The 12105-nt window shown below is 43.0% G+C and overlaps 1 protein-coding gene across 3 annotated transcripts in view; it reads left to right on the top strand.

Annotated features, from left to right (window-relative positions):
- The window catches only part of QC (glutaminyl cyclase), a 414279-nt gene extending 402858 nt beyond the window's left edge, over window positions 1–11421 (top strand). For 2 of the 3 annotated variants that reach the window (XM_089391524.1, XM_089391522.1), the window contains one exon: window positions 11040–11421. In XM_089391524.1, the coding sequence (XP_089247650.1) occupies window positions 11040–11149 (110 nt within the window). In that variant the 3' untranslated portion in view covers window positions 11150–11421. Of the gene's footprint in view, window positions 1–10404; window positions 10717–11039 lie in introns of those variants that run through there. The other variant, XM_089391523.1, reaches the window with a different exon arrangement.
- Window positions 11422–12105: the final 684 nt, after the last annotated feature.

Genomic DNA, 12105 nt, shown 5'->3' with positions numbered 1-12105 from the left:
ACTCCTCACTGAGTATTACTCTGATCATTCGGCATCGGTCCTGTGTTGATGCTAGGCCTGCTGCCCACCATCCTCTGCACTGTTGTATCCTGTACTGCTGCCGATGGTTCTGCCACTGCTACTGTTGTATCTGCACGACACCTCCCACTGCATCTGTGCTGTTGTTGGTCCTTTTTCCTAGCACTACATCCGTGTTGCTGCTGGTCCTTTTTCCCAGCACTGCATCCGCACTGCACCTCCTCTCATCATGTTGCATCGTGCTGCCCACTACTGCACTGCAACTCAGTTACTGAGAAGTAAGTAACTGATCTCCCAATCTGACCTCCCTGTTGGGCTAGAGACACCCACTGATGCTTAAGCTCCCTCTGTCGCTAACAAGTGCTCCCTCTCTGACCTCTGTGCTGCTGCAACAAATCACTACATCTCGCACCATTGCACACCTCTTTGTGCCATCCTGCACTGGTGCAACACTCCTGTGCCTCTCGCACTACTGTAGCCTGCTAGCCTCACGCTGTCTCGGGACTCCTGCACTGTAGCTCTCTCTACCGCTCCATCCGCATCTATCTCTACCCGACTCAGCCAATCCTGCTACTCCTCTTCGGGGCTCCCGTAGCAAGGTCTAATCCAAGAGGCTGGGTACCTCGAGGATCCTACCCCTCATCACCTGTAGTCCACCTGACTACAGCTCGATGTCTCCCCACTTCCGCTCAAGTGGTACGTGTGCACTCATGGCACATAGAACAAACAGGATCATAGCCTTCTAGACCACAAAGTTGGACGCTTTGTCCATTCTATCCTGATCCCTCAACCCATTCTCGGCCATCTCTCTGCTCTTCTCTGTCGACTCCTCCGAGTCTCTCTACTTCCCACCTGGAATTTCTTTGTTCAACTCCTGTTGAGTCTCTCTACTTCCCGTTTGGAAGTTCTCTGTTCGACTCCTGCTGAGTCTCTCTACTTCCCGTCTGGAAGTTCTCTGTTCGAGTCCTACCGAGTCTCTCTACTTCCCGTCTAGAATTTCTCTGTTTGACTCCTGCTGAGTCTCTCTACTTCCCATCTGGAAGTTCTATGTTCGACTCCTGCTTAGTCTCTCTACTTCCCGCCTGGAAGTTCTTTGTTCAACTCCTGTTGAGTCTCTCTACTTCCCGTTTGGAAGTTCTCTGTTCAACTCCTGCTGAGTCTGTCTACTTCCCGTCTAGAAGTTCACTTTTGGACTCTCTCTGAGTCTCGATTTCTCTCTTGGAAATCCTTCTGTCGATGTCGAGATGCCCCCTACTTTGATCATCTATGCAACTGCACCACTGATCTGGATTTCTCGGCTAGAAACCCTCGGTAGCAACTCCCTCCTCCTTGGCCTTGCTCCACTCTGCAATATTCCCACAGCCTTCTAAACCCCAACAACTTGAAGGTGAGAGCTCCTAAGCTCTGCGCAATCCTGGCACTAGCAAACCGGCCTCCTCAGCCAACTGCGTCAGCCCTCCCAGCTTCTGCGTGAGGCTCCCTTTGCCTTCCTTAGCATCTGCGCTACCTCTTCCTGGCTCACCCTTGATGACGCAGGCACTACATCACCCTTCCCTTGTCGCTGATCTGCTAGAAACAACTTCTATCGCCTCGGGACAATTGTTTTCTGTTGTTATTGCTTCGCTCAGTTGATGTCCTTAGTCCTCCTGTGATCTGCAATCACCCTCTGATACCATGTTGAAGTTTCTAAGTCTACTTTGTTAGAAACCCTCCATGCACTTTATCTGATTTATTCCTACCTACTTGTTATTTTACTTAACAAGTTATTTACAATGTAAATACTAAAAATAAACACTAGTGCATGCTCAACATATTACAAATCAATTACTACAGGAAACAAAAACAATTACACCATATGACACCATTATTTTTTGACCAATGTCCACGGAAAAACCCAATGTGGGAAAACCGGTGCAGCTATCTAATGGTTTTCTTATTAAGCAATATCAGAGTACAATCTGGGTGTCGAAACTGGCCTACCCAACAGAGAATTTCCTTGGCAGTAATATCTCTCAGTTTGAGACAAATCTCCTGGCTCAAACCCCGGATAATCCTTCCAGTAGCTCCTCAGCACCAATCTACCCCAGAAGCCCTAGCGTCAGCCTCTTCTGGACTGCATCAGCCCCTCTCTGCCCAGCGCTGGCCCTGCGTCACCCCGGATGGGTCTGCGTCAGCCTTAGGAGGCCCTGTGTTAGCCCTCTGGCCCTTTGTGTCAGCAACGCTGGCCTCTCTGAGGCTCTGCGCAGCTCCCGGCTGCCTCTATGTGAGCCTTGGCTAGCTCTGCGTCACACTCCCCGGCTACTGCGCTGCTCTCCCGGCACTATCTCTGCCTCTCTGTCTCTCTGTACTCAATGCCCCTCAGCTGCAACTCTCGATCACTAATTCTATCTCTCTTAGCAAACCCCGCTCTAGAGAATAGAATGACTGATCACTCTGGTGTATTCTCCAAGTGACCGTCAAGCCTCCTCTTATATTTTTCCTGTTGACATATCAACGTCCGAGATTAAGTCCCTAATCAACGGCTAAGATTAGATCTGGCTTGATCCATGTCTTTTGGACCTTTCTAACACAGTTTTATATTAATACACATTAATATTTTATTTTCCTTAAGTTTAGACTTAGGGACTCCATTAAAAATATTAATTATTTTAATATCTCCTGAACTATTTAGAATCTGCCCAAACCCTTTCTGGGTATTGGAGATCTCATGTGCCCCAACCTCCACCAAATTTCGTGGCTAGAGCACATCCAACGCTACCCCAAATCAACACATGGTGGAACCAAAAAGGGTGCATTGGGCAGTAGCAAGACACATTCTTAGGTATGTACGTGGAACAATGTGATATGGGTTTTAGTACTCCAGAGGGGAGGACTTCAGTTTGAATGGGTTGACTGATGCAGATTGGGCAGGTAATTCAGTAGACCGAAAAAATACCTCAGGGTACTACTTCAGTGTTGGATCAGGGATGATATCTTGGTGCAGCAAGAAGCAGAAATCAGTAGCACTGAGTTCAGAAAAAGCATAATATATGGCAGCCAACACAACTACGTGCGAAGCCATATGGCTCAGAAAATTGCTTGTGAGCTTATTCAGAAAAAGGATGGAAGCGACCAAGGTTTACTGCGATAATCAGAGTTGTATCAAACTCTCTGAGAATCCAGTATTTCATGATCGGTCGAAACATATAGATATTCATTGTCACTTTATCAAAGACTGTGTTCAGTGTGGGGCAGTACGGCGACAGTATGTCCCCATAGGAGAGTAGGTGGCCGATATACTCACAAAGGCTCTCGGAAGAGCTAAGTTCACTCAGTTCAGAGAGAAGATGGGTATGGTCGAAAATCCGTTTCAGTAGCAGCAACAGTTTGCAGTGCAGGGACAATTGGCAGTGGTAGTGCCAACTACAACACAGATGTAGACATTCAGAGGGACTCGTAGTATAGATGTAGCATTGGCAATGGCAGTGTCAAAGGCAACAATATAGCTGCAGCAGCAGCGCAGTACTTGGTGGACAACATGTTAGACATCAACAGCGCAGTACTTGGTGGACAACATGTCAGACATCAGCAGCGCAGAGGACGATGCTTCAAAGTTAGAGCAGTATGTAGCAGCAGTATATTGCTAGAGCACATTCCTCGCTAAGAGGGAGTGTTGATTTGGGATAGCATCGGATGTGCTCTAGGCCTCAAATTTTGCATGGAGGCTTGGGCACATACATTCCAAAGAACCCAGAAACCATTTTGGGAAATTCCACCCAGAGACGATTTTATTAAAATAATTAATATTTTTAATGGGGTTCCTAAGTCTAAACTTAAGAAAATTAAAATATTAATGGGTATTAATCTAATTGTGGGTGAAACTTCTAGAAAAAAACAGATATCAAGTCAAACGATCTGAGCCTTTGGTTAAGAGTTAATCTAGGTCGTTGGTTGTTGTTAAAATTGGCAACTAGGGCCAAACTCCATGTGGGTCATCTTATTAATGGCAGCTAATATTTTTCTTGGATCCCTCTCATCGAGAGGTGTAGGATTGATCTAAAGATCATCTGATTCCGATAAGTATTCATGGAGATATGAATTTATTTGTGTTATGGAACAATTCGTCAAGGTCGGCCAACAACCAAATGAACCCCACTTGTGCTCAATGTTTTAGTATAAATAGAGGTGCCTTGAAAGTCATTTGGCCACACATTCTATTGGTGATCTCTTCCTCTCCACTTGTCTTTGGGTTTTGGTGGGAGGAGATATCTAAAGAGGATACGCTGCCCTAGAGGATGCCCTAGATCCTAACGCTATCATGGAGGAGATTTTAACGCAGTGAAGGAAGCCTACATAACGCAGCAAGGAGAGATCTAATTGATGGTCTAAAAAAGAGCCCTATGCTGCCCTATACACAGCTCTATTGGAGCAGCATGATACTTAGTGCAGCAAGTGCAACTAGCATGCCAGGGACAGCAAGCATGCTAGGGACAAGAAGCATGCTCGGGACAACAAGCAAGCAAGGGACAGCAAGCTAGTTAGGGACATCAAACACATAGGTCAGTATGGCAACATGATGCAGCAATGGTACATATGATGCAATACAGTGATGGATACCATCATGATTGATGAAGCATGATGACATGCAACATTGTGATGATGGGTGCAGCACGATGAGGCGCAACATGATGACGAGATGCAACACGATGATAGGTGGAGTCACTTTGGAGAATCAGTTGAAGCAGCATGTCTTCAACTAATCTCATGTATAATCTTCTTAGAGATGATCTATGCTCTCATCTAAATAAGTCAAAGTGTTGACTTCAGTTGTAAAATGTACTATCTCTCTCTCCCTATGCTGAACTATTGAAGAACATAAAGAAGAATTGATCAAGGGTTTCCCCACATTGGGATTTGTCCTTGGCTAGTGCCACATCTTGTGTCCTCTTGTCTTGGCTTGTCTTCTGCAATTTAGGTTTATGTTCTATCTGTAGTTTACTTTAATGCTGATGTGATTGCTAATCTGGAAAAGATATTGAGCTAATTATGAAAATTGAAATAAATTGTTCTAAGCATAGAACATACCTAAACTTAACATGGTATCAAAGCTGAGGTGAAGACAAAGCCCAAGCAAGAGTGAAAGAGAAATCATCGAAGACAGTTGGAAAAGGACAAAAGGATCAGTGGATTCTTTATCTCTCTTCAAATTCACCAAGGGTGAAATCGAAGCAGAGAATATTATCGGAATAGCGCAGCAGAAGCTTCTAATGGCCTACCTAAAGATCACTTCATTGGGAAGTCCGGATCTAAGGGTGGAAGGAAAGGCAAATGCCTTGGATGCAATAAGTTCGGCCATTATGCGAAGGAGTGCCCAAATGGCAGGGACACATCACTTGATGATGATAACAATCATTCCAAGCACATCTTCAATGATCAGAGGAATGACAGGTAATGCAAGTCATGAAGGAAACAACCGACTCTTCAAAGAAAGCAAGGAACCCCAGATATGAAGAATCAAATGTTGTTTCTGATAAGATTAAGAAGCGTTGTCTTGTAGTGGCCCTCTCCTTCAGATTCTTTGGGAATCTGGCTTATTGATTGTAGTGCTTCAAGGCACCTCATCAGATAAAAGGGTGCTCTCTCGAATTTGGTAAAGATGGAAACAACCGTGGGATTATACTTGGAGTCGATGCCACCTATCCCAAAAAGGGTGTAGGGAATGTTACCCCTCAATTGAATGTATGTAACTCGATTCATCTACAAGAATCTCTTTTATGTACCTGATCGCAAGAAGAACCTGGTGTCCATTTCGGCAATGGAAGTCAAAAGGTTTCAGGGTGGCATTCATCGATGGAAAGGTACGTGTTTGGAAATAGAATTTTCAAAGATGCTTTTATCTTTGAGTTCAGGGTTGGCAGGAAGTCCATTGGGGACCATGTCAGTTGACACATAGCACCGGAGGTCTGTAAGTCAGATGATGACAGGGATGCCTGAATTCAAAAGGAGCATGAAGGTACATGTTTGAGATGTACCGAAGGGAAAATCTTACAAGGGGACCATTCCCCTCATGTAGCAGGTCCACAGGTTTGGAACAACCCGAGGGGTTTGAGATTCATGATCGGGAATCTCATGTGTGCCGGTGGAAGAAAGCCCTCTATGGCTTGAAGCAGATCACCCCGGGTTTGATATGAGAGGATTGATAGCTGTCAGATGAAGCTGAGATTCACTAAGAGTGAAGTCAATCCAAACCATTGTTTGAAGGTTGTCACCCCGGGTTTGATATGAGAGGATTGATAGTTGTTAGATGAAGTTGAGATTCACTAAGAGTGAAGTCAATCCAAACCATTGTTTGAAGGTTGTGGACGATAGAACTCTCATACCGGCACCTTCTGAGGACGACCTATTTTAGACAGGTGCAAACCCTCTCACTTGCATAAGTAAGAGGGAGTTGGATTCTGGATTTGGAATGGTAAACTGCAAGCCCGTGACTACCTCGAGGATCCTAACTTTCAGAAGTTATATGGTGATGATGTGGGACCAGATTTGGGAAATGCGTCTAAGTTTCATAAACTCATTTGCATTGATGTTCTTGGTGAACTTTCGTCCGGACATATGTTTTATAGTTAACATGGTGAGCTCATATTTGGTTGAGCCTCATTGGATTGGTGCCAAGAATCTTCTGAGATATCTTCGGGGCACAATCTCTCATGGATTGAGATACACTGCTAGAAATATGAAGCTGCATGATTATTCGAATGCTGACTGAGTAGGCAGTGTGGAGAATCACTAGAGCACTTCTCAGTGCTGGTTTTTTGGGTTCTGCTTCGATATCATGGATGAGCAGGAAGCAGAAGTTGGTTGCTATAAGCATCACTGAGACTGAATACATAGCTATGAGTATGATCTCGTATGAAGTTGTCTGGTTGTGGAAGCTCTTCAGTGAGCTGTTTGTACATATGATGAATACCACCGTGATCCTCTGTGACAACCAGGGGGGATTCAATTGTTGAGGAATCCCGTATTCGATGATTGCTCTAGTAGATAGACATCAGATACTACCTTATCTAGGATATGGTAAGTTGATGAGCGAGGAGGCTCCATCGCATTGAGACTGATGTATAGGTCGTAGACATTTTGTCAAAGCCCCGGGAAAGGTCAAATCTGTGACTTTCCCAAATGACTTGGAGTCGTTGAGAGACCTTCTTATAAGGGTCCTGCATGTTACATGCATTGAGCTCTGGGAGCTCTGGGGGGCTTGGGGTACTTACTGGAGCGACATACGACCACAGGGCGACTCACCCTCCCCTGGTGGTGCGCTATGTACAGGGTGAAAGGTTCAACCTTCCCCTGTGATACCCCGTGATGACTTTGGGACAGGATGATTAGTTCTCCTGTGGGCCAAGATGATTATTTCTCCTGTGGAAACTGTTGGACAAGATGATTCGTTCTCTTGTGGGACAGGATGATTAGTTCTCCTGTCGAGGCATCCTACCCATGCAATCTGGGACTCATGGGAAGTACCTCTCATCTGATCAATGAGCAAGGAAATGGGGTTAGGGACCATAGTAGTACTATCGATGGACGCATTGTTGTATCTACTGTAGTCCCTATGCTAGGATGACCTCCATTGATATGGGATCAATGAAATTGATTTGGGATCAGTATGAGTGGTTTGAGACACTCTTTTGTGATATTGATCTGGGATCAATAAAACTGACTTCGGGTTAGTAAGAGTGATATGACACACTCTCTTTAGATGAAACTGACTTCGGGTCAGTGGAGAATGGTATGAGACATTCTTGATCAATTCTTCTTCTTCATGGTTCAACAGAGCATAGCAGAGCAGTGCAGGGCACTAATGGCAGAGATAGTACAGTCGGACATATGGATCAGCGGATGGAGTTCTCCCTAGTTGAGAGGGAGTGTTAAAATTGGCAACTAGGGCCAAACTCCATGTGGATCATCTTATTAATGGAAACTAATATTTTTCTTGGATCCCTCTCATCGAGAGGTGTAGGATTGATCTAAAGATCATCCGATTCCGATAAGTATTCATGGAGATATGAATTTATTTGTGTTATGGGACAATTCGTCAAGGTCGACCAGCAACCAAATAAACCCCACTTGTGCTCAATGTTTTAGTATAAATAGAGGTGCCTTGAAAGTCATTTGGACACACATCCTCTTGGTGATCTCTTCCTCTCCACTTGTCTTTGGGTTTTGGTGGGAGGAGAGATCTAAAGAGGATACACTGCCCTAGAGGATGCCCTAGATCCTAACGCTATCATGGAGGAGATTTTAACGCAGTGAAGGAAGCCTACATAACACAGCAAGGAGAGATCTAATTGCTGGTCTAAAAGAGAGCCCTACGCTGCCCTATACACAGCTCTATTGGAGAGCCCTACGCTGCCCTATACACAGCTCTATGGAGAGCCCTATGTTGCCCTATACGCAACCCTATGGAGAAGCTCTATGCTGCCCTAACTGCAGTCCTCCAGGTGATATAAAGGAAGACTATTCAAGCATGCCCTAGTCACAGCCATGGAGGAAGGAAGGTCTGAAAGCGGCTTGTATGACATGGAGAAGAGTGCTGAAGGGTATACGTTGAAGTCTGTCCAGCAAGGCAGCATATGTTAGGACTGTGTTGATAATAGTACAATCACTTGGATGGAGAAAACAGTGATGATACATTGAAGCAGCATGATGTTGCAAGCAGCAGATATATTGCAGCAGCATGTTGATGAATGCTACAGCATGATGGGTATAGCGATGAAGTGTATCATAGCATAATGAGGGGCAGCACAATGGTGAGGTACAGTAGTATGATATAGCAAGTTCATAGTGATGCTAGTATAACACATTGGGACAACAACATGATACTTAGTGCAGCAAGTACAACTAGCATGCCAGGGACAGCAAGCATGCTAGGGACAACAAGCATGCTCGGGACAACAAGCAAGCAAGGGACAGCAAGCTAGCTAGGGACAGCAAACACACAGGTTAGTATGGCAACATGATGCAGCAATGGCACATGATGCAGTACAGTGATGGATACCGTCATGATTGACGAAGCATGATGAGATGCAACATTGTGATGATGGGTGCAGCGCGGTGAGGCACATCATGATGAGGAGATGCAACACGATGATAGGTGAAGTAGTCACCTTGGAGAATCAATTGAAGCAGCATGTCTTCAACTGATCTCATGTATAATCTTCTTAGAGATGATCTATGCTCTCATCTAGATAAGTCAAAGTGTTGACTTCAGTTGTAAATTTACTATCTCTCTCTCTCTATGCTGAACTATTGAATAACATATAAGAAGAATTGATCAAGGGTTTCCCCACATTGGGGTTTGTCCCTAGCTAGTGCCACATCTTGTGTCCTCTGGTCTTGGCTTGTCTTCTGCGATTTATGTTTATGTTCTATCTGTAGTTTACTTTAATGCTGATGTGATTGCTAATTTGGAAAAGATATTGAGCTAACTATGAAAATTGAAATAAATTGCTCTAAGCATAGAACATACCTAAACTTAACAGTTGTCCAACTAGAAGATATAAGAAGGGGCTTGAGAGTCATTTGGAAAACACACGAGAGGTAGATACTCAGTTACCCGAGTAAGATCGATTTTCTCACTGGTCGAATATCGGCAAGAGAAAATCGATTCAGAGGGAAAGTTGCATGTGAGACACAGAGATAGGGCATCAACACATTCAGAGAGTGCAAGGCAGCAAGACACAGAGCAGGGACAGGGTGATGCAGAAAAAGGCAGCGCAAAGGAAGTTTGACGTTGAGCTTGGGAGAGCAGTCTGACACAGAGAGGATCAGAAGGATTCCAAGAAGAAGTGCTTCATCTGGGGTAGAACTTGGTGAAGAAGTGCTTCTCATTCCTATTTTGTTGGCTGTAATTTTGTACAATAGAATTTGCTGAAGAATAATAAAAACCCTCATCTCCTACACTGGTTTTCCCACATTGGGTTTTTCCGGGGATGATTGTCCAAAAATAACTGTCATTGTGATTGTATTTGTGCCAGTGTATTTCCTTACATTTAATTTCTGCAATGTTTTAATTGTGAAGGCTGCTGTAGAATATATTTCGATATTTGCCACAAGAAAACTGTAGATAACTTATTTCTGAGGTAATAAGTAGAAGAAATAATATTAATCACTGGAGTAGGATTTCTATTTAGAAATTTTGACACTCACCCCTCTCCTTAATGTCTCACATGACTCTATGTTAAGACTCTTACTCTCTCATTAAAGACGGCATATTTCTCTTACACACTCATTGAAGGCATCTCATAAAAGATTCCTCTTACGCACTCTTTAAAGCATATGTTACGCTCTATCTTAAATGCATAAGTTACAACCCTCCAAGAATTATATTAACCTTAAACTTTGATGAAGGCCCAATTTCTTGATGTGAATGATTTGCCACATCATCTCCTTGTGGGATTTTTGCCCACAGCATAGGTAATCAACTTCAAACTGGAATATCTCTCAAACCTTGAAGAACTGCGTGGCATGCCACATACTACTGGAAACAGCTCAACAAGGAGAATCCATCAAGGATCATCCTGACCCAAAAAACCATGAATTGTCATGTCAGATTAGTTGACAAAAGGTGGGGCATCTTCTGGTGCTGCTTGGGTTGACAACAATGACAACCACTTATTAACATACATGTTATCAAGTTGTGTGCTTATTTGAAGGAATTTCTTCCACAACTTTCATTGTTTAACTACACTGCATACTTTTTGAAATCAAGATTATCTATTCAGATTGTGATATGATGCATGTATTTAATTTATAAGATTTTAAAGTTATAAACTTATTACATATTGAATGGATACAGTGAAACTCTGATTAATGCTGTTCCCAGTAGTTTGGTGTCATCCTTTGCAAAAATTGGTAGTTCTTTTCATTTGCAGCCGCACTTTTCTTATAATGAACTATGAAAAGCAGAGTATGAATATAAATTTAAGCCTAATCATCTTGTAAGGCCATTTTGATGTTGATGTTTGTGCCATTTGTGGATGCAGTCACAGGAAAACTATGGCCAAAGCTATACCAAATAAAATTGCATCCACTCAGACAGAAAGCAATAAACAGTCTTCGAAACATTCACCAACTTTGTCGATTAACATCTTAAAAGAATGATTGCAAAACCTTGGGAGAATCATGGTAGATGGCATCTTGACAGCGCACAAACAAAATGCAAATGGTCCTGTATTTCATTTGAGATTTTTTTAAAGATAGCACAAGCTGGCTTTATCCCATAGGATGGCTGTACCTTGGAGAACATTGACATGGGGCAATTATTTTTTTGAAGGTATTCAATTCTATGCATGAAGTACCGTTTTCTAAATACAACTTTAAGTTGATCTCTGTTGGTGGATAAAAATTTAGCCAATTTTGAGTTTTGTGCTTGGTTTATAATTGATATACAATAATTCATCTCCTTCACAACGTAATTCCAGAGGTTTCTTTTCACTGGTAATCACATGGTGGCTCTACAGACTTTGCATGGTAAACTTAAACCTACTTTCTGTCTAGTTCTAATTGCACCGAGAGAAGCAAGATGATTTACGGAGTTAGCAATGGAGTTAGAGTGGTGAAACTCAATAACTTTATGCTCAGAAGTCATTAATGTCTATGTCACATAATCTACTGCATTAGCAAGGGATTGTTATAGTGGTAATTCTCAATGACTTTTTGTTTAGGTGTCAGTGATATTATGCCACATAATATGTTATCGGTTTGTGACCAATGCAAAGTAAATTAGAGGTTATTGGTGTACTAATGGATTGGTTTGGATTGTGGAATGACATATACGCCACGTTTCTTGGATCAGATCAAGATTTCCAGTTTTCAACAAGCTACAGCATACTGTCTAGTTCAAATCTAGCGTCTTAGCAAGGGAGTGTTAGCGTGGTAATGCTGAATAATTATGTTAGGAATACTTAATTGTGCCAAGGGCCTCATTCTACAGCCCAGTGGAAGGAGATGTGTAATTTCATGTTCATCATGGCACTGACAAACACACACAACGCAAAATATTTCAATGTTGACACAGCCTCAAGTTTAATGTATATATAGAGATGTTTT

Source organism: Pinus tabuliformis, chromosome 1_1 (genome assembly GCF_031772625.1).
Source record: "Pinus tabuliformis cultivar Carrire ecotype Pingquan chromosome 1_1, CPIR1, whole genome shotgun sequence".
Taxonomy (NCBI): domain Eukaryota; kingdom Viridiplantae; phylum Streptophyta; class Pinopsida; order Pinales; family Pinaceae; genus Pinus; species Pinus tabuliformis.
This window is presented reverse-complemented; position numbering and strand designations above follow the sequence as displayed.